At 34.7% G+C, this 27,500-nt stretch overlaps 1 protein-coding gene across 1 annotated transcript in view; it reads right to left on the reverse strand.

Annotated features, from left to right (window-relative positions):
* The window catches only part of LOC137657747 (adenylate cyclase type 6-like), an 855,043-nt gene that overhangs the window by 86,633 nt on the left and 740,910 nt on the right, over nt 1-27,500 (reverse strand). Inside the window, exon 7 of the mRNA XM_068392219.1 lies at nt 6,844-7,002. Coding sequence (XP_068248320.1) covers nt 6,844-7,002 — 159 coding nt within the window. The remainder of the gene's footprint in view (nt 1-6,843; nt 7,003-27,500) is intronic.

The following is a 27,500-nucleotide window of genomic DNA, read 5'->3' on the forward strand; positions in this document are numbered from 1 at the left end:
ATCTCCTCCATTCAGAATGATATACAACAGTCATCCTGTCCAGAGAAATAAAAAATGTAAATGAAATGAAGAACTGAAACACTGAAGACGAGGAAGAGGAAAAACAGGAAAAACATCTTGAAAACGAAGCTGAGAAGGATGATGCATGACATTAAATTTTCTCTCAGGTTCCAAGAGAGAAAAGGGAGTAAGAAAAAGAAGAAAATATGATGTAACTAATACGAAGATTAACAATTAAAAACAAACGCGTAAATCAGAAAAAAGATTATACTCTTTCCACTTGTAGGAACTGAAGCCAAAACAAATAGGCTGAAAAATACGATTTTGATTTCGAAATATCTAAGAAATAATGTTTACCTATCCGATGGGAATAATGACTAAGTAAAGAGCAAATGACAAGGCAGCATTCCACGTTATATCAAAGGTTATAAAACGTTAATTAATAATTCATAAACATGTATCCTGCTCGAAAAATTATTTTATCTCTATTATAAGGTTTAACGTGTAAATGTTTCTACACTAGAGGTCAAATCCAAACATACACACAAATATATACAGTATAAATACACACACACACACACACACACACACACATATATATATATATATATATATATATATATATATATATATATATATATATATATATATATATATATATATATATAACCTACTTGGTCTTAAAAAGGTGATCCTTAAAATGTAGATATAATTTAAAAAACATATCTATATAAAAATACAGTATATATATATACTGTATATATATATATATATATATATATATATATAATATATATATATGTATATATACATATACATATATATATATATATATATATATATATATATATATGTAGATATATATATAATATATATATATATATATATATATATATATATATATATATATAGAGAGAGAGAGAGAGAGAGAGAGAGAGAGAGAGAGAGAGAGAGAGAGAGAGAGAGAGAGAGAGAGTGTTCAATATCACCCAAAACTGCCATACATTTCTTACATTTCTTTGCAAAAGCACCTCTTAAATGACTTCCCCTACATCTATAGTAAATCTCTAAATCTCTCATTTGTTCAACCTCTTCCTAACTTTCACTCTCAATTTTCAAGTCGCATCGCACGCCCCACTTCTTGTTTTCTATTCCGAAAGCGCCACTCGCATATCTTTTCCCTCTTTCAATTATTCACGCTAACAACTTCCCCCGTTCCACTCGAAGCTCCCTGAAGAAGGAGACTGTCCTTTTCTGTTCATGTATTTTCAACACCTTGTATACAGGCCGGCCCCACAGAGCTTCGGCTCGGATATTCATGCATTCTTAATTTCCCCTTCCTTAACAAAAGCTTTTTTTTTTTTTTTTTTTTAGTGAAATCTTTGTCTCTCTTACTCTATAAATTTAGTGTTATTATCATTATTGTTGTTATTAATACTAAACGGTGGGGTTGAGTTATGAATAGAGTAAGACTAATAAAAGATATACACAAACATACATTGTGACGCCTGAAAGCAACTATGGATAAACAATTTCCTTTATATCATCATTCAAATTAAAAAATACTTAGTGAATCTACCTTATGTTTTTTTCTTATTTTTATCACAATTTTGGGTTGATTTAAATTAAACATATTATCGACTCTTAGCTTACTTGCCATTGGTCAATGACACTATTATGACCACACTGCACACGAACTATTAGAGGAGTTTACCAAACAACTTAAAATCATTCCAATATTTCTTTTCTTTTAAATTAAAGTAACGCTCGATTATACAAGTAACCTACCATACAATAATTCCATTTCCCAAGCAAGACAACAGGGAAGAAAAAGTATTAAGGGGAAAAATAAGGAAGATTACGTAGGCTGAATCTGGAACTAAAAAAAAAAAGAAAAAAAAAACTTTTAAGCGAAGGAGGGACAAAGAATAAGAAATTATGAGACGGGGAAAGATTAAGCTCTAATAAACCACAAACATTTCCATTTTTTTCAGCGACATACAATTACTAAGTCATTTCTTATTACTCCTTTCATCTGGCATACTTCTTATCTAACGGAATTCAGAAGCAGCTGCCCTACAGGTCATCATCACGAATCAACAGGTGACTGTTGCGAAGCTTATCCTGTTTCTTACTCTTCTTTGCTACGTCATCAATTCTTCACTCAACTCGTTTCTTTCAAATCGGGTTGCCTTGCCAGAAGAACATAATATTTATTAAAGTATTCAGAAAAATGTAATTATATTAAAATAGAATAAATGTATCGAAGCATAAGTGAATAAACTAAAAATGATAAAATTGCTAAAGTTTAACATCATTCTCACCCAAATAACAAAAGTCAATGTAGATGTATATTATCTAAAAATCTAATATATGTCATTATTGTTTTACACATTATAAAAGATTATTCGTGTTTAAAGACAGAAATTTATGGAATAAAGAACACCTTTTACATAAGTAGGATACAAGCTTAGTTTTTCTTGAATATGTTAATTTTCCACATTTTAATTCTTTGCACGACAAAAAGACAGATTACACAAACAAATCTACGAAAAAAAAATTCCCTTCTCGCAATTATGGGTATAAAATTCCTGGAATTAATAGTGGGAAAAAAACAAAATATTAATCAATAATTTCTCCCCTTTTTCGCACCGAGCACCGAGCGGTAATTCAGGGTAACGACCTTCGCGATCAAAGCGACCGGTTGTTAGTATCAGAGAAAAGAAAAATTCAGCCTTTGAGAAAATTAAAATTCACGGGGTGTTTTTCGACGCCATTAGAGAGAGAGAGAGAGAGAGAGAGAGAGAGAGAGAGAGAGAGAGAGAGAGAGAGAGAGAGAGAGACCGTACGTGAATTATTATCAATAGGGGAAGTATAAAAGTGATCTTATTCTGGATAGATTGTTTAAGCTGATATAAAAAGAATGTATGTTTTTATATTATTACATCAATAACTTTAAAACTTTATTCGTTATTACTATAGACTGGAATTATATTTTTTCTATAATACCTTAATAACTTTGAAAAGTAATCTAATTAAATTTACCATAGAAGAAACCGACCTTAATTCAATATCAAAAGAGGATAGATGATTTTAAATTTTACTAGATTATATTTAACGTAGTTAAATTTCATTTCACTTATATATTCGAAAAATTAATATATTGTGTGGAAACATGTAATTAAATAAAATCATTAATATAATTAAATTATTCAGTTTCGTAATCGATTATGTAAAGAGCTCATCTAACCACATCATATGCATTGCCCAATAAAATCAGTAAAATATCAATGGAGAAAATTTTTTATTATCTATCACAAATTAGTAAGACTACATTAAAAGAAATTCCATGTAATAATTATAGCAAATAACATTTTATCGTGAAACTGTACCTATATAGCCTACAGGAAGAAAAAATATAATAAAATTGTGTATTTATCAATATTCTTTAAGAAGTTCAGTTGCCGAAGCCTAGAATATTTAGGAAGTGCATTAGATAAGTTCCAGACTAACTTGAACATTCGCAACATATATGATATGGAATCAGGTTACCGCAAGCCAAGCGTAGAGAGAGAGAGAGAGAGAGAGAGAGAGAGAGAGAGAGAGAGAGAGAGAGAGAGAGAGAGAGAGAGAGAGAGAGTTATTGCTGGATAATTACCAATTAGGTAACTTGTTTGTAAAAATAAAAGAGCACGAACATTTTAAGCAGAGACATACATAAACACACACAAACACACACACACAATATATATATATATATATATATATATATATATATATATATATATATATATATATATATATATATATACACATCACAACAATAACACAACAAACGCAGCCGTTTCTAGTCCGCTGCAGGACAAGGGCTTCAGACATGTCCTTATTCGTTTTTGGGGTTTGGCCTTTTTCATCACAACACTGGGCAGTATGGATTGGCGATGGTGAGAGACTTTTGTATGATCGCTTAAAGCAAGCCAACCTAGTATGAGTGGCCCTGATCATGGCGATACGCAAACCCTTTCACCACGTTAAGGTGTGTTTGTGTAACGGAATGTCATTCCTTCTCTAATTTTATATGAAGATTATATAGGTATGATATTAAAATGCACTGATTCTACTTATAAAGCACATTTGCACATCACTGAAAAACACTGAAACATTCTATAATTCTATACAAAAAAAGTCTACATTCGAAAACCTAAAATTCCAGTTTAGAAACTCGACCTTCTAAATTAAGGGTCATACACGAATTTGTTTATTTAGCTAATGTCAAAAAACAGTATTTTATAGACTTGACATACACTATCATTTCTAGCCCTTCAAACTTGACAATTATAAGGAAAAAACTTCCCCCCAAGGATGCTTTTCTGATATCTGCTATTCATTAAATATATTAAATAAACTTGACATGACATTAACTTTCCCGCTTCTAACCCCAATGACAAGAAAAACATCTTTATGCTCGAAGGTGTTCTGAAACTTATATCGGTAACTATAACACTATATTGTACAGCCACACAAGAGGTTAACCTCACAGCCCCTTTCCTTGAATGAAACGATTAGAGTTCTTTGAAACTACTTTTGAAGCTAAAACATCGCTATACCTAATGTACAGTTGGACACAGAAATTCCTGACATACCTTGCTCTGAGGAAATGCACCCTGTCACACCCTTTCTGCACAGCGAGCTCTTGTGTTTAGACCCACCCACCACCTCTTCTATCTCCCCTTACGCTACCTGTTTGGTTACCTACCGCGCAGCAAGGGCGTGATTGAATGATTGATTGATTGATTTAAATTTTTCAGGCATCCTGACATCTAAGGTCATTGTCGCCGATATCATTTATCTTATATAAAAAATAAAAGAATATTCAATTTAACCATAAAAGTGGAATGTCATTATAGATGTTAAATATTTTTCAGAAGACTTGCTTCTGAAATAAATCTAAAAATGCCGCTTTTATGTCCAAGAATCTTGTCAAGGATGAGCCTGCCATCCTCACCTCGTGCCTCAAACAAACCTAAGTGCACTTCCTCAGAGCGAGGTGCGTCATGAATCCCTGTGTCAAACTGTCCATCACATACAGAAAAATCGAGAAGTTGGACTGCGGATCCAAAAACTTAACCATGCTCCCAACTTTGGTCTTAATAATAATAATAAAAAAAAAAAAAAAAAAAAAAAAAAAAATATTTGTTCATAGGCATGTGTCTGTTTCTTCTAACTTCTTCAACAGGATTTTTTTTAAAAAAGAAGTTTCCTTCCCCAGAAGTTTCTTTGCCCTCTGTTTCAACTTGAAAGGTTTTCAGTTCGTGCCTGGAAAGCCTATTCCTACGAAAAATATAATTCCTCAACTCATAAAAGAGGTCGAGAGGAGAGTTTAGGCACCTGTCTTGCATAAGGAAGTAGCAAGTGAGAGTTGCAATGTACTACAGAGCACAGAGAAAGAGAATACATTGGTAACAGTTAGATTAAGTTGGCCTTATAGCAGAATATCTTCAAACCCGTCCCTACAATAGGAAAATAAAGGCTTTCAATCTTCCTTTTTTTCATTTTCTTATTTATTTCCCTATCTTTTTCTCTTGGCAGATTCTATGTAGAACAAACTGCAGAATTATGCAGTTAGATAAGCAAATATGATCATTTTCTTCACTGGTACTATATATCAAAATTAAGCATCAAAGATTACCGAAGTTTGGTTTAAAAGGTTTAAAGGTCACTCATGAATGGCAGAGGCAAGGGACAGTGACATTGCCCTAGCAATCGGGACAATACCCTAGAGACTGACCATATATCATATGATCAGCGCCCAAGCCTCCTCTCTACCCAAGCTAGGAACAGGGAGGGCCAGGCAGTGGCTGCTGATGACCCAGCAGATAGACTTATAGGCTCCCCCCAAACCCACCAACCTTATCTCACAAGGATGGTAAGGTTGCAGACACTGATGGCACTAACGAGTCTGAGCGGGACTCGAACCCCCGCCTGGCAAACACCAGACAGAGACGTTACCGATAGGATGAATCAACGTAAAATCTAGGTCTAATGTGAGCCCAAAACAATTACTCCAAGTATAAGATACCTAATGTGCGTAAATTAGCTACAGAATGTTCCACCTTGTATGAGGCACGAGCTCTCGCTCACAACAGCCCGTCAACTGTTACATAAATACATATGTGCATCATGAATTATTTTCACGCTCGCATGAAAAGGATTGTTTCTTGCTTTTACAGATGACTACCTCTTGCTAAGGGAAGAAGAGTTACGTAATCGGGGAAACATTCAGCAACGAGACCTCTTTTCGTATATTTTGCCTCAACTTCTCGGGGTAAAACTAATTCATCTGTCTGGGCAACACAAACCAAGCAAACAGAATGATCTGTGTGTGTGTGTGTGTTTGTGTGTGTAGCTTTATCTTTTATCTCCCCCATGAGTAAGGTTATTGTAACAATCATTTGATATACGCATTTGGGTGGTCGATCTAAGTATTTTACAGAGAGAGAGAGAGAGAGAGAGAGAGAGAGAGAGAGAGAGAGAGAGAGAGAGAGAGAATTTATTATTCTTATTATTATTAGCTTTACTGCAATTCTCTCAAAATAAACGCCGTGTTTAATCCAGCAAAAAATCGGGTCGAGTCTCGGAGCTTGAAAGTGAGCAAGGTAAAGCGAGTGGTTCTGATACCGATTGGTAGTCTTAACCTCTCTTTTCTTAGCCTTTTCTCTATCTCTTGGTTTATTCTCACCTTCCTCCTATCTTTTCCTCTTTTTCTACCCTGCTGTCGATGCTGTTTACCAGAGTCGCTCCCACCTCATTACACACGCGCACAAAAAACTTCGGTCATCTTACCCAGGTATGCCGCTGGACTCCATGTAGTTAGCCAATGTGACGTCGTTGGACCAGACATCGAACTGCCATTTGCGGAGTCCCAAGACGCCGCAGTGGACACGACCGGAGTGGATTCCGACTCTCATGTTGACATTTACGCCTGTCACCTCTCTCACCAACCTGAAAGAAGACGAAAAAAGCTGTGTTAAATTAGGAAGAATCGCTGACAAGAACAGGCGTGCATTTTACGGAAAACACTTCAGAGAAAACGTGGAGACGTTTTTAACAGGACAATCGTCTATGTATGTTGATACTAAAAGGAAAATTCGATTAGGAGTTTTTTTCCACTGTATTTTCCACACAGAGGGAAAAATAGATTTGGATTTTTTCCACAATGAGGAAGAAATCTACTTGGTATCTTCCACACGGGCTACAATGTTGACTCAGTATTTCCAATATTGAAGAAACGATTCAGCATTTTTTCACAATGAAAGAAAATCTAGACTTACAAGTTACATTATAGTATCGACATTGAAGAAGAGTCGTGACGTGACGTCTTGAAATTGTTTGTGATAATATATCTACTTATATCGAATTTGTGTTTTATTTTACTTATCTATTGTTTTTTTCCTGAGGATTTGAAATAGTTTTATTTCAAATATATTGGGATACATTACTGAGAGATTAATTAAAGAATAATAGAGAAAAAAATGTAAAAGCGTCTGTAAACATGGCACTTAAACTATGTTAGAAGATAAAATTCTAAAATTAAGGTTAAAGGAGAAAAACAGCTTATTTGACACATGGATATTTTGCTCTTTGAAAGTGGTACACAAAACAGTTTAAATATATCTTGAAAAACATTTTCTATGGAACATCAGAGACAATATATTACAATATGAAAGAGTTTAGACTTAAGGTCAGACAAAAATTATAATATAATAGTTAGGTTATATGAATATTTGTCATTCCGTGGAGGCTTGCTAAAAATAATAACAATCACAAGAACAGCAACAACAACAACAACAACAACAACAACAACAACAAAAACAACAACCACAACAACAATAATAAAAATAATAATAATAATAATAATAATACCTATGAATATGATGATAATATATTTATCATTATTCTTGATAACTGAACCAAACCTTTTCATAGCAGAAAAAAAAATAAATAAATAAAAAAAAACCATCAAATACATTTATAATCTAGAACATTCATTAAGTGAATAGTAATTAATTTGTAGATAGATCACAAACTACCATTCCTTTTCGCTAAATTTAAATGCATCGATTTGTCAAACCTAAATTTATGACAGACTAAATCTGTGCAATTATAAAGCTCAGATGAAGACATCACTACCGTGTAGCAGTTGAAATATCAATTTACATAATATTACAGGAGAAATTTATCAATAACTATAAATGCATAAGTGGTATAAGCATTTGTATACACACAAGCACACACACACAAATATATATATATATATATATATATATATATATATATATATATATATATATATATATATAATAATGAGCAAGTGTTTGGTTTCTCACACACACACACACACATATATATATATATATATATATATATATATATATATATATATATATATATATATATATACAGTATATATTTATATATATATATATATATATATATATATATATATATATATATATATATATATATATATATACATATATGTATATATATCATGGCACATCCCCAAATTTTGGTAGGTAGCTCAAAAGGGGATATTTCTTATCATTCCTCCCTGCCTGAAAAGGGATTCAATCGAGTTTGGTTGGTACTGCCAGGATGCCACAGCCCACCCTCCCCAGTTATCCACAACAACTGAAGCTTCATATGTTGACTACTCCACTGCTGCTACCTCAGCAATCCCCAAGGTGACCTGAGGTAGCAGCAGGACCTATCCGAACTGCGTCACAATCGCTAGCCATTCATTCCTATTTCTAGCACGCTCTTTTGCATCTCCCTCATCTACCCTCCTATAACCTAGGGCTTCACTCCATCCACCCATCCAACCGAACCTTGGCTTTCTCTGTACTTCTCCCATCAACTCTGGCATTCATCGCCTTCAGCAGACAGCCAGTTTCCATTATCTCTACATGGCCAAACCACCTCAACACATTCATATCCACTCTAGCTGCTAATTCATTTCTCACACACCCGTTCTCACCATCACTACCTCGTTCCCAACACTATCCAATATAATTTAGATAACCCAGCCATACTCCTCAGACACTTCATCTCGAACACATTCAATTTCTGTCTTCCTGTCACTTTCATTCCCCACAACTCCAATCCAAATATCATAGATTTGGTACAATTACTTTCTCATAAAGAACTCTTTACATTCATCCCTAACCCTCAACTCTTCACCAATCCCTTTACTGCCTCCAACACTTCACACCTTTCATTCACTCTCTTATGTACATCTGCAGCAACAACAGAACCCAAGCACTTAAACTGGTCTACTTCCTCAAATAACTCTCTATTCACCATAACATTCAATCTAGCATATATTTCTTTCAGATTAAGCTCAGCAACTTTGCCAAACGTATAACTACTCGGTCTCTCCCCGTCCCTCGGGTAAGGGGAAGAAGGATTATCCATACCCTAGTGAGAGAGAATACCCCGAGAGGAAAGAGGGGCGGGAAGAATTGAATCTGTGTGGGCATGTTCGAGCATATCTGTCTAAATATTTAGCCGTCATTTTTGATGGGTCGCGTACATTAGTATGTGTATGCATGTGTGTATACATACACACACTCACACACACGCATATATATATATATATATATATATATATATATATATATATATATATATATATATATATATATATACTGTATGTGTGAGTATTTATATGAGCATATGTGTGTACCAACAAAAAGTAAACGAGTTTATTCAAACAGAAATTAACAGAATTATCCAAGACAAAAAAGAAGCGTAAAAAACAGAAACTTATGTATGGTATACCGCTCCTCAGTTACGTTCACGAAAAACTACCCATCAAAGAAGGCCCAAAACAAGTTCAAGAGGAAAACTTCACTATATTGAAGGACTTGAGTTTGGAAAGTAGAGCACCACAAACAAGTTGATTCTATAAGTTGAAGTATGTAGTACGGAAATAAAAGTTTCATCGTTAGAAGTCTTCAGATTTCATGAAACTGAAAAGTTTAGTTATCATTAATTAAATGCGCAGACATTTATAGAGTAGCATGGAGACCCCTTTTTATAACTAATGGCCATTAAACGCAACATATATTATTTCACTAATCGTGATTGGGGAACAGAGTTTCATCAATGAAATCTAATGCAACTAATGGATATTCTATTTGTTTTTATAGCCTCGTTAGTTAGCATACCTACACAGAATAGTGAAGCTATAATAACTTTATACATATATCATTATCTCCTCTTAGGCCTATTGACGAAAAGGGCCTCGGTTAGATTTCGCCAGTCGTCTCTACCTTGAGCTTTCAAATCAATACTTCTCCATTCATCATCTCCCACTTCATGCTTCATAGTCTTCAGCCATGGACGCCTGGGTCTTCAACTTATTCTAGTGCCTTTTGGAGCTCAGTTGAAAGTTTGGTGAACAAATCTCTCTTGGAGAGTACGAAGATCATGCCCAAACCATCTCCATCTACCCCTCACCATGATCTTATCCACATATGGGACTTGAGTAATCTCTTATAGTTTCATTTCTAAACCAGTCAAGCCATTTAGCTCCATATATTCTTCTGGGGGCTTTGTTCTCAAATCTACAAAATCTATTGGAATTATTTTATTGTCATACGACTCATGTCCATACAGTAACACCGTCTCACTAAACTGGTATATTGTCTCATTTTCATATGTAATTTTAGGCGATTTGATTTCCCAATTTTACTTAACCTAGCCATTGTCTGATTTGCTCTTTTCAATCTTTCATTAAATTCCAATTCTAAAGACCCTGTATTAGCGATCATGGTTCCTAAATACTTGCATGATTCTACCTCGTTAATCCTTTCTCCTTCAAATGATATTTCATCTTCCGTTGCATATTCTGTTATTATCTCCGTCTTTCTTCTATATCTCTTGAGCCCAATCTCATGTTATATTTTATGCATTCTGGTAAGCAAGCTTTGCAAGTCCTGTGGCGTTTTGTTAATAAGGACAGCGTCATCAGCATACTCTAGGTCAGATAATTTCATGTTACCAATACAGTCCAATACTTCTCCGCTATCCCAAACTGTTCTATGCATTACAAAATCCATAGGTGACAACATATTCTCTTGGAGTACTCCACTATTCAATGGAAATCAGTTGATAGGACTCCATTAACATTAACTTTGCACATGGTATGCTCATGAACAGACAATCAAATTTACATATTTAACAGGTACTCCATAACGCAGGACTCTCCACAAAATTGGCCAGTGCACACTATCAAAGGCTTTTTCATAGTCCACAAATGCCATCAAAAGTGGATTTTTATACCCTACACATCACTATACATGTCTTAAAATGAAAATTTGGTCACTACAACTTTTACCTTTTCAATATCTGGCTTATTCATCTCTCAGCTTTTCATCAATCTTTCTCTCTAGTGTCTTTAGAATGAGCACACTATGTCTTCGAGACAACTGACGTAAGTGTGATTCCCCTGTAATTATTGCAATCTGTCAGGTCTCCCTTTTTCTTTTTGCTATTTTCACCAACACTCCTAGCTCCCACTCATCATGTTTTGCCTCTTCATGCTACATTCTACAAAATAATCTTATAAGTATTCTGGGGATCACTTCCTTTTCGGCCAGTATCATCTCAGCAGTTATTCCATCGTATCCAGGGGCTTTCCATCTCCTGAGATTTTAATGATATCTTCGACTTCAAGCACATTGAATTCATTCATGGACACATCAAGGTCTTCCTCAGCTTCAGGTATATCAATCAAATTATTCCCTTTATATCTCCTATTCATGACCTCGCTGAAGTTTTTCATCCAACGTTGCCTTTCTTCATCTTCTGTTGTTATCCCAGATCCATCTCTCTTTTTGATGGGTATTTGCTTCTTCTTTTCTACTCCAGTAAAAATTTCACTAATATTTCTATGAGCAAGTCTTACACTATAGCCACTTCCTGATTCATAGCTTTGTCACCCTCATCTGGTTTCCTGTCTAAATATTCTCTTCAGTCATTCTTGGCTTTTCTTTTGACCTATCAATACTGGAATACTTAGCGTGCCCTACCATGTAATTTTCATATATTCCTCGAAAACAATCAATTTCTGTCTCTGCCTCCTTTTCATAGTATTCCAAGTATCATTTGATATCCCTAGTTTTCTCTTTGTAACTGCTTGTCCCAACATTTCAATACCAACTGACTGATATACTGTAGGTTCTTAATATCACACCATTCTTCCTTAATGGTCTGCTCTTCGTCTCTTAAATCCTCTAAGACTGTGAATCGATTCCTACATTCAATAGCAAATGTTTCTCTGTGCTCATCTTCTAGAAGCTTAGCTGTATCAAACCTAGATCGTCTATCTATATTTCTGAAGGGTGCTTTCAGTGTTCATTTCAGCGTGGCAATGAGGAGCTGGTGATCACTACCAATATCTGCACCTCTATAGCTTCTTACATTTCTCAGATTCCTCATTCTCTCTTTATTAATGGCTATGTGATCTATTTAATAATTGAAATTGACACATGATGAAGTCCATGTACATTTGTGGATATCCTTGTTGTGGAAAAGAGTACCTCCAAAATCAATATTGTTTCTTGAATAAAAACTTATAAAATGTGCGCCATTATCATTTGCAACTTCGGCAAGACCCTCAACACCCATCTATACCTCGATTATTCCTTCAAACTTTCGCATTGAAGTCACCAATTACAATTTTCATGTCTCGGTCTCGGATCTCATCTATTACACTCTGCAGTTCTTCATAGTATCCATCTTTCATTTCTTCAGGGGAATCATTTCTTGGTGCATAGCAAAATTTAATACTCATATTGCCCTCCTTTGATTTAAACTTTACAAGTAACAATCTATCATTTACAGCTCTCCATTGCGCTAATGCCTTTTCTGCTCTCGGTGTCATTATCATTCCTATGCCTTCTCTTCTAACTCCATCTGTTCTTCCTGATTATATAAATATATATATATATATATATATATATATATATATATATATACATACATATATATATATATATATATATATAAATATATATATATACAGTATATATATACATATACATATATATATATAATATATATATATATATACAGTATATATATATACATATATATATATATATATATATATATATATATATATATATATATATATATATTGCCTTGGTCTAAGGTTTCCTTACCAATCCCCTTACAACGTGTTTCACTTAAGGCCAAGTTATACAAACTATATTTCATAAATTAATTCTCCACTTACTGTAACTTCCCAACAATCTGATTCATGGCTCTAACATTACAATTACCAATTTTCAATTTTTCTTTAGTATTTACAAACCGGGAGATTCTTAGCACCCTGCTACACCTGGGTCTGGGGGCCATTCTGTCATTTTCCCTTTCCATAGACTGATTAAATCCATAGAGATTCATTGGCTTAATTCATCAAGGGATAGCCATTTCCTTGTGATGCGCAGTGCCTATCTAACTAAGGCAAGTGACCCCTACTATAGGTAGTAAGTTGGCTAAGACACTAGCCGCCCGGTGAGATACTACCACTAGAGAGTTATGGGGGTCCTTTGTCTGGCCAGACAGTACTACATTGGAGCCTTCTCTCTGGTTACGGTTCTTTTGCTTTGCCTACACATACACCGAATAGTCTGGCTTATTCTGTACAGATTCTCCTCTGTCCTCATACACCTGACAACACTGAGATTACCAAACAATTTATCTTCACCCAAGGGGTTAACTATTGCACAGTAATTGTTCAGTGGCTAATTTCCTCTTGGTAAGGGTAGAAGAGACTCTTTAGCTATGATAAGCAGCTCTTCTAGGAGAAAGGCACTCTAAAATTAAACCATTGTTCTCTAGTCTAGGGTAGTGCCATAGCCTCTGTATCATGGTCTTCCATTGTCTTGGATTAGAGTTCTCTTGCTTGAAGGTACACTCGGGCGCACTATTCTAACAAATTTCTCTTCCTCCTATTTTGTTAAAAGTTTTTATAGTTTGTATAGGAAGTATTTATTTTAATGTTACTGTTCTTAGAATATTTTATCTTTCCTTGTTTCCTTTCCTCACTGGGCTATTTTCCTGGTTGGGGCCCCTGGGCTTATAGCATCCTGCTTTTCCAACTAGGGTAGTAGCTTAGCAATCAATAATAATAATAATAATAATACTGATTCCAGTAAGATCATCCGCCAGGTGTCGATAGTAGAAGCCGAAGAGACATCTTGTCTATCACCTTAAACCCAATCCGTTACCCTACTGCCAATGACTTCATCGAGATTTAAGGGGAACATTTCCTCCACACCTAAAGTTCTCGTTATTCCACCAGATTGCTCATCCGCATGTACATCCGTTGGCAAAGAAGGACTGCTAAGATATACCGCTTAGCACGGTATATATATATATATATATATATATATATATATATATATATATATATACTGTATATATATATGTGTCATATAGTATTTACATATAATGTTGCACTCAACTTTCTTTATTACTAAGAACAGGCTACGTCATATGATAAAGCAGATAGCATAACATATTAAAAGAAATGTTTATTCTATTCTGAAAAAGACAACTTTCTGTGATTCTTCTTCCATTTATGAAGATAGAAATCAGGGTCACGATCGAAACGTCACTGGAGGAATAACAACAACATGTCAACCAGGCGAAATATCATTATAGGAAAGGGAATTTCCATTCCAGAAAATCAAGGTCGCCGCGTTCAGTTTAATCAATAAGCTCTTGCGATATGCAAAGAGTTGGAGAGGGATTATTTCGCCATACATTTCACCCTGAGAAATGACGGCTTCTAATATTTTGCACCTCCACAAGGAAGGTCATTCATGCAGGGAGTGAAAAACGGCTTTGATAAAAAGACGAAATGATTGGTTTTGTGAAAAGCTTTCTTCACCGATGGGAGATTTGGGGAGGACAACAAACACGGGTCTACATCTCATGCTACAAATGGAAAGATTTGTGGTTTTATAAAACTGACATTGCAACATTTCGGTTATTAATGTTTTGTTTTGAAATTTCTCACAGATCAATGGAACTTTATCCTCATTATTAATGAAAAAGGGAAACCTTTATGTGAGAAAAGCGCCATCTATAGATCAACTATATATTCTCCCTCAAAAAAAGTAAAGCCCAATTCAGCTGTACATTTCCATTATTTCCGGCCCATGACCTTCGATGTCAGGATGCCAGACAACTTCAAATCAATCAATTAATCAAATAATCCGACCAGAAGGAAACAAGAAATAACACGGATGGATAAGAATCTTGTGGCTTAAATACTCTATAAGTGGTTTCTTTAAATGCTATTAAAACTCAAACTTTTGTTTTAGAATATTTCTTACACTGCGAGTTAGAGCGGGGATATTTTTCAGATGCAGTAAAAAGTGTAAGCATAGAAAGAAAAGTGCAACAAATTTATTTGAGTCTTGGATTTCTATCAAAAGCATTCATACATGTTCACATGATATAGTACATATGGAAACAAAAAGAAATATATGTAAACACACACACATACATATATATATATATATATATATGTATATATACATATAATTATATATATATATATATAATATATATAATAATATATATATATACATATACTGTAATCTAATTATAGACATCCGTTCCACCTCTCTCTCTCTCTCTCTCTCTCTCTCTCTCTCTCTCTCTCTCTCTCTCTCTCTCTCTCTCTCTCTCTCTGTATATATATATATATATATATATATATATATATATATATATATATGTATATACACACATATATATATATGTACATATACAGTAGATAATTATATATATATATATATATATATATATATATATATACATACTATATACACAATAACATACTTAAACATGATAAATAATTACCAGTACGTTCATTTTCTTAACGTTATAATCGTCAACTAATGGCACCTTTACATTCTCCGTTGGCATTCAAATATCCCCAAGCTGATAAAATTATCACAAACACCGAATGAAAAAAAACCTGACCTTTTGAAAATGTAAGTCAAAATGAGGTGAATTCGTCCATACGTGAAGCTTCAAATATCACTAAAGGCCAAAAGAGACGGAATCATTTAGAAAATTAATGTCCTCAAGTTACATGAATAAAGACACGATATGAGTAGCAAGATGAGGGAGGACAAAGACGAATATTACAAGTGGAGAAAGATTGAATGAAGGATGTCGCAGATAAAAACTGAGGGGTGAAGTGTCTAAGAAATAGATGCAGGGGAATAGTAGGAAAAGGGTGCGAAGGAGTTGGAGAAAAAACTGAGGATAACGATGAGAGGGAATTAGAAGAGGATTTAAAGAAGACATGGTTGATAAAGTAGATGTCTCAACCAGTTGACGAAAAAGTTAAAGAATGAGGTGGAAAAAAAGATCTGCAGAAGTTACGAATGGAAGAATATGTAGCTATTCATGTACTTCTGGCATTCGTTCTCACCTTCCGGGGCTTACAATAATTGTTTCGTTCTAATTCAGTTCTGTTGATCGTTGAAATAAAATAAATTGACCATTCTGATTGATACCCATTTTTATATCTATTATTTTCATCACAGTAAGACAGGAGTGTACAGGTTGGGCTAGGTAATCCCTGTGACAGGAACATACAGATTAGATTATGACATCTCTCTCACAGAAACGTACAGGTTATAAGCTAACGTCTCTATGATAGGAACGTAGAGGTTGGATTATGATATCCCTGTGATAGAAACGTACAGCTTAGATTATGACGTCCCACTCCTAATTACAAGAACGTGCAGGTTGGGTTAGGACGTCCTTGTGACAGGAACGTATAGGTTGGGTTATGACTATCAGTGATAAGAAACTAACATATTAAGTTATAACGTCGCAGCAATTAGAATATACATTATCATCATCCTCATCTCCTACGTCTCGGCTAGATTTCGCCAGTCATCTACCTTGAGCTTTTAATTCAAATATTCGCCATTCATCATCTCATACTTAGCGCTTCACAGTCCTCAGCCATGTAGGCCTGAGTCTTCCAATTATTCTAGTGCCTTGTGGAGCCCAGCTGAACGTTTGGTGAACTAATCTCTCTTGGGGAGCGCGAAGAGCATGACCAAACCATTTCCATCTGCCCCTCACCATGATCTCATCCACATATGGCAATCGAATATACACGTTAGTTATAATAACAGGGCGAAAGGAATGTTAATTTGTTATATCACACGCAGGTTAGGTCGGCTAATGCAGGTTCAGGCTATGCTAGTGTCCCGATGGTCACGGTTGCTAAAACAAGGAATAAGCACATAGGATCTAGAAATCATAAACATTGGGAATGTCACATTTCATTTTCAAAATGTGCAAAAATTACGAAATCTTACAGAAATGTAATTAAAAACTGGATATTTTTTCGTTTTTCTTTTGATTTATGCTTAAAAGTCTCAAAAAATAAAATTGCATTGCAAATGCATAGCGATAAAATGCATGCTATTGTGCGATACAATTCTGTTCTATTTGTATAAAAAAAAGTATGACTCATGCCGTTGGAGGGAACAGAATACTTCAGTAAATTCTTTAAAGGTAAACAAAGAGAAGAAAGGCATCTGGTCTGTGGAAACGAGGGTTCTTTATGCATGCTCACGAGGTGTGCTGACAGAGGGTCGCCCCAAGAGGCAAAGACACAGCTAACACTATAACCAACACAACGCAATTTTCCATCTTTTCTTTTCATATGTACGTAAATGTAAATGGCTATGTATGAAAGCTGCTTTATCCTGTTAACTTTCCACGTCTTTACTTGTTATTTCAAAGCGAATAACTACATAACATACTCCGACATTCATCAAACACAATTGTGATGCGCAAGTTGTGCACAAAAATTCTGCGTGCATTAATTAAATCTAAAAAAATTTCATTCAAAAAAATTACAACTTATACAATATCAAATTAAATGAAGTTGCGTTAAATATTATAGAAATAAAACCATTATCCAGTTCTAGGTGGAGAGAAGGACCGAATGGGAAAAGCCAAAAGGAAAGATAGAGGGACAAAAAGGAAGACGAAGGCCTTTGCCATATCCTTTTAGACGGGTATGAGGATTGGTGGAGCACAATCCATGCGTTTCTAAAATCTGTCTTTATTAAAAGCAAAATATGTCCCAATCAGGGCCGAAAGTTAACGAAGCATGGATAGGAGTAAAAAATCTTACAAGTTAGGGTTGTGGTAACTTATTGGAAACGCCCAAGCCTGGTGATCTCCTGGACTAGGGTTCGAGTTACGCGCAAGCGCGATAGTTTCTTGTAGTGCCAGCAACCTCACCATGATTGTGAGCTAAGGTTGGAGGGTTTTGGAGGAGCCTATATGTCTAACTGCTGAGTCATTAGCAGTCATTACCTCGTCCTCCCAGATCCTAGCTTGGGTGGAGAGGGGGTTTAAGTGCTGATCATATAAATATATGGTCAGTCTACAGTGCATTGTCACTGCCCCCCTGCCTCTGCCATTCATGACCTTTAAAACCTTTGAAAGTAAATGTATAAAAACGATGCACAAACAACATGGTAAAAAACCAGCATTAAAAGTAAAAGTTATTCATAGCAATATAAAGTAAAATGAGTTCGTAATTTCAGACGTTACCCAAAGATTATGGTTACATTTGTGAAGAGGAAGTTGATTTCCTCATGGGCAGCACAAATCTTTTTCAAGGAAGTAAAGTGTCCATCGACCTACGAAAGGTCAAGGGTTAAACGGCATCTTTCGTTCCTTCTCCAAGGAAATTGAAAGGAAACAAACTCTTCAGGTGACGATGAAAATGAACGCTACAGCAAGTCACTTCCTTCATGGTGTCTTAAATGGTATTTCTATGAAGAGGCTTTTTGGAATCTTTTAAAAGCATCTTGCCCCAAAACTTTACACAAACATAGGCAAACCGTAGGCAACTCTTATCTATGTACGTACGTCCGTGTTCGTGTGACATCACTGATATGAATACTTAGAACCTAAATTTTATACCCGGGTATACAAAAAAAAAAAAAAAAAAAAAAAATTTAAGCTTATTTGAAGTATACCATACGATTAACATAACCATGCTGATCACAGTCCCATATAAGAGGAGAGGGCTGAACATATTGTCAAAGATTGTCTTATAAAATAAGATTTACTGAAAATTCCGCCAAACATGAGAGTCTGGTTTTCATAAAATGTTGGCCAAGAAACGAAACAAACACCGATAGGTTAAGCCCTTATCGCAAATCTAAGTGACAAGAGGCCGAAAGATACCAGGAGAACGAGCTCCAACTTTAACAACACAACGGACTTTTATTTCCAACAGGGCCGAGACCACCAAAACCAAACTGCTTTCATCCATCTTGGATCACCTTCGAGAGCTTTTACGGGTGGGCGAGTGGAGCTCTCAATGTCGCCAATTCGACCTGAATACGAAAAACGGCCTGAGAGGTTACAAGTCCCTATTGGGGAGAATAACATTGGAGACGGGAAAAAGGATTCCTTGTACAGATGAGAGAGAGAGAGAGAGAGAGAGAGAGAGAGAGAGAGAGAGAGAGAGAGAGAGAGAGAGAGAGAGAGATTAAATTGTAATAACAACTTTATGAATTGAAAATAAATAAATATAGGATCTGTTTCCCATAATATGTATATATATATATATATATATATATATATATATATATATATATATATATATATATATATCATATATACAGCATATATATATATATATATATATATATATATATATCATATATACAGCATATATATATATATATATATATATATATATATATATATATGTATGTATATATATAGAAGATGTAGCAAAACATTCTCCCTTAGTTACCTTTGATATTAACTTGCAAAAAAGGGCACCTTTTTGCGTCATTACCCGGTCCTCAGGGACCATAAACTGAACGAACTTTAACTTTCTCCTTAACAGTCTCGCAATATATTTACTATTCCCTAATTGTGTTCCGATGTATAAAGGTTTGGTCCTTCATTTGAATAAAATTTAAAGGATTCCCTATATCTATAGAAGCAAAAATATTTAGATAAGATTCTACTTTGAGATAATTGACAGGTAACATACAAAATCAGGGACGACAGACAAAATTTGAAACAATTTTGACCTAAAATCGAATGATTTCGCAAATGATGATGATGTAATAATAATAATAATAATAATAATAATAATAATAATAATAATAATAATAATAATAATAATAACCAGTTTTAAACCAGCAGGATTAGTCTACTAGACCTACCAGCTTTTACTTGATTTATGAATAAAATTCAAAGGAAATTTTACTCTTTACTTTTCGCCAGGTTCTTAGCCAGAACACGATACAGCAACAACAACAATAATAATAATAATAATAATAATAATAATAATAATAATAATAATAATAATAATAATAGCAAGCTCTATTCTGAATAGTAAATTATTTGAATCCCTAGGCAATATATTATTGATAAGTATTTCTATTGTTTTTAGAATGATTTATTGTTAATTTGTTCTCATCATTCTATTTCCGTATTTCCTTACCTCACTGGGCTATTTTTCCCTATTGGAGCCCTTGGGCTTATAGTATCTTGCTTTTCCAACTAGCGTTGTAGCTTGGCTAGTAATAATAACAATAATAATAAAAGCTAATTTCTTACCTGAAGACGATCATAAAAACATACAAACTCAAAATCGGAAGTTAGTACCAGAAAAAATAACAACACCAAAATTCATTTCGGTCAACATTTTTATAAGTACACAATCTATGTAAAATGACCTTTGACTTTTCACAAAACATTTCAAATGATTTCCCATTGCTTTCAGAGACCCTACCGTTGTCATGGTAACGCTCATATTCAATCTTAACTTTGTTGGTTTCCCGGTCCTAATTGTGACCTATTGTCGCACACGCCAGGCTCCTACTGCCTGTTGTAAGCCTCTGAAAACACCATTTCCGATGTTGGTGTTGATATTTACGCAATAATTAATCATATTATTACAAGGCTTTCGGTATGGCTTTCACCTCTTTTGTTTATTGATTAGAAAGGTTAGGTCTCGTTTCCAGTATATATTTAACCAAAAGGGGTAGGAAGTTATTAAGAGATTATGACAGTTTCGAATCTAGATAGTGAATCTTGAAATCCAGAAAAGGGAATTTTTCCAGGAATATATTAGAGTCCAATTACCCATTTTTTTTGCGCAGCTTAGATTCGGCCGAATTTTTGCGCTCTTTAACGTTCTGTTTTTAGCAAAATTTCGAGAAAAGCACAAACTGTGTTGAAGAATGGGATTAAATTCCCCCATTATTTACAGGTGAATATGTTTACTATCTTTTTCTAGGCAGACGCGCATGAATGGATTGAGGCCCTTTGCGTCAATAGGCGTAGGAGGAGGAGATGATGTTTACTAAATGTTAAGAGGATTTCACTCACATCTTGCAAATAAATATCAATGTGTTGAGGAGAACAATTTTCCTGATTCATGTCAAGATCATCAGCATCACCATTTAATCTATTGACATTAAAGGTTTAAAGGTTTAAAGTTCGCTCATGAATGGAAGAGGCAAGGGACAGTGACACTGCCCTAGCAATCAGGACAATGCCCTAGAGACTGACCATATATACATATGATCAGCGCCCAAGCCTCCTCTCCACCCAAGCTAGGACCTGGGTTGCAGACACTAATGGCACTGACGAATCTGAGCGGGACTCGAACCATCGACTGGCAAATACCAGGCAGAGACGTTACCAATCAGGCCACAGTCATATTCGTTATTGGTTATCATTATTATGAACGCACAATATGGATAATAGCTACTTCCAATTAAATATTATCACTACCCCCATATTCCTTAACATTTCCATCTTATGTTTTGTTATTAACATAATAATCATAATCATTATCAAACTGATTACCGCAATAGAATAGGTATTTAGAATCAGAAACTCCCTTTAAATCCTGTAATCAACAACCCACAATAAGGGAGTGTTTTCTCCATTCTCTAAACTAAGAACTCATTTGACTTCATTACCACTGTATTCAGAGGAAGGAGAGAGAGAGAGAGAGAGAGAGAGAGAGAGAGAGAGAGAGAGAGAGGGAGAGAGAGAGAGTCGATGCCTTATGTGCGTAGGAGGGGGAAGGTAAAAGGAAAGGAAAGGTAAAGGGGGGGGGGATACCGATACCCTTTCTGATGTACACAAAGCGCACCCTAAAGAAACCTTATCGAAGAATGGTATATTTGCTTCTATTCTTGAGTCCAGTAATTAACTTGGACGGCTAATGCATAGGCCTAGTGTAGTTTATTAACCCGCCAGGGCAACTTTAACCCGGCTCTTAATCACCACAACCAGAACAGAGAAGGGTTAAGTAACACTTTTTCTTTCTGAAGGAGATGAATAACTAAAAAAAATTCAATTACAGAAATTGTAAGATAACAATTAATTCTATAGGAAAGGGATTAAAATAGGAGGGGTCATAATTGGTAGCTGTGATAAGAAAAGGTTTAAATAGTTAACTCTTGAGCTTTTATATTTAAGCAAATTGAATCATTCATAAATAAAGAAAAGACCTAGGATATATATATATATATATATATATATATATATATATATATATATATATATATATATATATATATATATATATGTAAATATCAACCACAATGGCTTTTAACACCGTATTCTATCTTGGGAATATATATCCACTGGAATTCATTTTAAGCTAATAGCTTCTGGCTGGGCAGAGATTCGAACTAATGCCTATTAAGCCGAAAACCATGCCTAGGAGACTTTACCAACTGAGCCAGCAAGAGAGCTCAGTTGGTTTTCGGCTGAATAGGCAAGGGTTCGAATCTCTGCCCGGCCAGAAGCTATTACCATAAAATGAATTCCAGTGGATATATATTCCCAAGATAGAATTCGGTATTAAATGCCATTGTGTATGATATTTACATTGATTGAAATCACGAGTGTTAGATATATATATATATATATATATATATATATATATATATATATATATATGACTTAACACACAAGATAACCACCAGCCATAACCTCAATGAATACTTTATAGAGATCACGGATGCTGGTTAGTGTGTGAATGGCAATTTAGCATCAATATAATAAACTTGAAATAAAAAAAAAAAATCTATAAAAGTGACTACCGCCATTAAAGGCGCCCCCCCCCCCTTTAACCGCAGGATTAATTCCAATTCATTAACAACCTTATTGGGGAATGAACTGCGGTGTTGAGAGCGTTATTCTCATCAATGTTACAGGTCAATATAATTATCTTAAATATTATTATAACTATTATTATTATCATTGCTACTACTACTACTACTATCATTATTATTATTATTATTATTATTATTATTATTATTATTATTACTTGCTAAGCTACAACCTTAGTTGGAAAAGCGGGATGCTATAAGCCTAGGGGCCACAACAGGGAAAATAACCCAGTGAGAATAGGAATCAAGGAAAAATAGAATATTTTAAGAACAGTAACAACATTAAAATGAATATCCACCATATAAACTATAAAAACTTCAACAAAACAAGAGGAAGAGAAATAAGTTAGAAGTGTGCCCAAGTGTATCCTCTAACAAGAGAAATCTAACCCAAGACAGTGGAAGACCATGGTACAGAGGCTATGGCTATTACTGTTGTTGTCGTTGTTGTTGTTATTCTTGTTGTTGTTACCTTCATACTGGCCTTTTAGTTGTTATTTGGTCTTGATGTTATCTTCATACTGGACTTTCAGTTGTTATTATTATTACGTTGTTGTTATCATCATTAGCATCATGTTATTATTACTATCATTTTTATTATTCTTCTTTGGAAAATACACAAGTCTAAAAGCTTAATAAAGCAAAACTGATAAAGCAACATGAAAGAGCACAGAAAACTATGCAACAGAATGAGCCTTGTTAACATAACAGGTACACGAACAAACCACAAAGGATAGGATCAAAGGAGAAGAATATACGAAAGAGGAACCGGGAGAAAATATATGTGGAAGGAAGGGCACCTTCCAATTAACTTAATAGAGGAGAGAGAGAGAGAGAGAGAGAGAGAGAGAGAGAGAGAGAGAGAGAGAGAGAGAGAGAGAGAGAGAGAGAGAGAGAGAGATAATATTCCCTCTAACATTGTTTTTTACGATCAGTGTCATGGAACCTTTGCCATTACAGGCTGCAATTAGATTAAGCACTAGTTGGGCTTGTTCATGACTTGGATGGGTGATCAGCAATGAACGTTACTGGCCAAATAGCATCCTTGAGCCTATGGGTCTAGCAGCCTTACTCTAAACGTGACACATTGAAAATGGTATATAAAGAAGGAGGACAGATTGTCCAGCAATAAAATAAACAGTTTCTTCATCATGATCCATTTTTAGGACAAAACATTCAACTATTTTAAAACTGCAAAATACCAAACGGAAAGTTGGAAAAGCTTCAGCAATCTATTAAATGTTTCTGAGTGGGGATACCTTAACGTGGTGAAAGGGTTTACGTACTGCCATGATCAGCAAAGCTGTACTAGTCAGGGCACCCATACTAGGCTAGTTTGCTGTGAGCAATCAGATCAAAGTCTCCCACCATCACCAATCCACACTGGCCAGTGTGGTGATGAAAATAGCCAAGCTCCAGACATGACTAAGACATATCTGAGGATTTTGCCCTACTGTGGACTAGAAACTACTGCAATTGTTGTTGTTGATAGTAGTGGTAAAGCAATACTGCAAATTAATACTCCCTCCTAAAATGAGACTTTGCCTTAGATTACATTAAAACGCGAATACATCTAATTAAATATGTCATCAATAACGATATGAATACAATTAAGCTAAGTCAACATAGTTGAATTTTTCATTAAATGTACCGTTTTACAAGTATTTGTTTAAACAAGTCACTTGATGGTTAAATAGGAAAGCTTTGAGAGTGATTTGCCTGGGATATGAAAGAGAAAAAACCTTAGATGTAAATTGATGGCAGTGAAGTTTAAGAATCCTACCGACTTATAGTTCACGTACTGTATATATTTTTACAAAGTTATTCATGGGCTGTATAATAGGGTTAAAGAAAAATTCAGCGCTGTAGTTTATTCAAGATTACTGTAGCGTTAAACTATAATGGCATAATCATGGCGCGGTAAAAGATTGGCGTATAATTACGTGAACATTTTATGCTGTTAACTTTGTCACTTTAACTTTTTTATTTTTGATGATGAGTTTCATAATTGCATTCTCTGTCGTTGATAATACTTAGCCTCTCGAAGATTATATTTCTCATTACCATCATTATTATCATCAGGATTATTATTCAGCATAGTTAATGGTTACAAAGAACAAGCTTTCAAGGGATATAAAAAATGGTTAAATAGTTCAATATAAGCAAATAACACAAAAATATTTTAATATTGAGCTAAAAAGTAATAACTGGTTAATATTTTAATTTCATATTTGATCGCAAGGTTGCACGTTCGATTGGTACCAAAAATGATTCACATTAAAAATGTGGAATCTTACAAAAGTATTTTAAAAACGATTTAGCATGATTCAATTCGCCAAGGTGAGACTACATAGAATTTTAAAAACATACCATCAATAAACACCCTTTTTTTAAAGGCAAAAGCTGTTTAGGGCAGCCATGCCCATCCCTGATTATTAACTCGAGATACCAAGATGCTAAAAGTATTATTTATTTATTTATTTCCTTATTTCCTTTCCTCACTGGGCTATTTTTCCCTATTGTAGCCCCTGGGCTTATAGCATCTTGCTTTTCCAACTAGGGTTGTAGCTTGGATAGTAATAATAATAATAATAATAATTCGGTTGAGAAAATACTTCCGCGGAACCCAACCATAAGCAATTTACTATAAACATTTATAGCTAATCTTTGCTGTCATTGGTCGCTGCAACCTCACCATCCTTGTGAGCTAAGGATGGGGAGTTTGAGGGAGCCTATAGGTCTATCTGCTGAGTCATCAGCAGCCATTATCTGACTTTCCTTGGTCCTGGCAAGGGTGCTGATCTTATGTATATATGGAAAGTCTCTTGGGCATTGTCCTGCTTGTTATGGCAATGTCACTGTCCCCTTGCATGACCTGTATTAATTTTCCTTCCTATCCGGATTAGAAAATATAGTTTGACAGCAACCTTGACTTTCAATATTCAAACATGACAATGAACTGTCATTCTGATTTGTCAGGATGAATAAGGCACAGAAAACATTCAGTTGGGTATAAAGGGGTGACATGGATTCCTTGCATGAAATCAACGAGTGAACTCGCTTCTGGCGTAGGATGATCATCTCAAGCAAGTTACTTGATGAACAAGTGAATCAAAATTCATCAAAAACCAGATATTTTATGTCAAGACCATTTCTTCATGAGAGTGGAAGGCATTTCATGATAAGAGTATTGCACAGTATGAATGATAAATGAGAAAGAAATGTAATACGTCGATATATACGATGACATAAACATATAAATTGATGTCGCGTAGAAAAATGAGGGAAAAAATACACCGTTGGTAAGCAAAAAGTTTCATCCAGTTCCAGATTTACATAAGATTTCTGACATTAATTACCTAGTGGAATAAACTATATAAATTTACAATGGAAACACGATCCTTGCACCTACACCAGCCTCCATAAACAAACTGGACTAGACGAATATTATGTAATACTTGGAAGCCTCTTCACATGAATTAATTACAGGTGTCGCAATTATTAATCTCCTTTTCCTCACATCAGGAAAACACTACCAGATCTATACCTGAGTTACTACTATATCTTCTGCTGTTAGTACTGTTCTTACAGTTATCAGTATTACGATACAAAAGGATAAAAATATAAAGCGAAGTGATCGAAATTATCTGCAAGGAAGGAAGAAATCAGAATATACATTCTTAAAAGCCCACATCGACCCTTAAAAGCTACGAGATAAAAAAAAAAAAAAAACATCTATTGATTAGAAAAAAACGAACATGAAAATTAAAACTAATACTAATCTTTACTTCGGGAAAGGTAAAACGTGTAACATAAAAAAATCTAAAAAGGTGTAGTTACACCAGCATTGGGTTAAAGGTCCCAGATAATGCCAAGAGCAAACCAATGGAAATGGCAAAAAAGAGGATGCGGAGATGAATGTGCAAAGGCACCAGAGGACACAGGCTCAAGAATGATTTTGTATGAGGACCAGTCAACGTAGCGATTCAGCAAAGAAAATTATAATGGTTTGGCTATGTTATGAAAAGACATGATGAACATTTTGTATATGGATCAAGAAAAATGAAGGTGGAAGGAAGGAGAAGAATGGGATATTGGAAACTTAACATAGCAAATTAAATGCGAGAAAGAGGAAAAAGAAAACAAGATAGGCAAGGCAGAGCAAGAAGAAGAGGGCTAACGGGAAGCATGGACCTTTCCACAGGT

Source organism: Palaemon carinicauda, chromosome 18 (assembly GCF_036898095.1).
Source record: "Palaemon carinicauda isolate YSFRI2023 chromosome 18, ASM3689809v2, whole genome shotgun sequence".
NCBI lineage: Eukaryota > Metazoa > Arthropoda > Malacostraca > Decapoda > Palaemonidae > Palaemon > Palaemon carinicauda.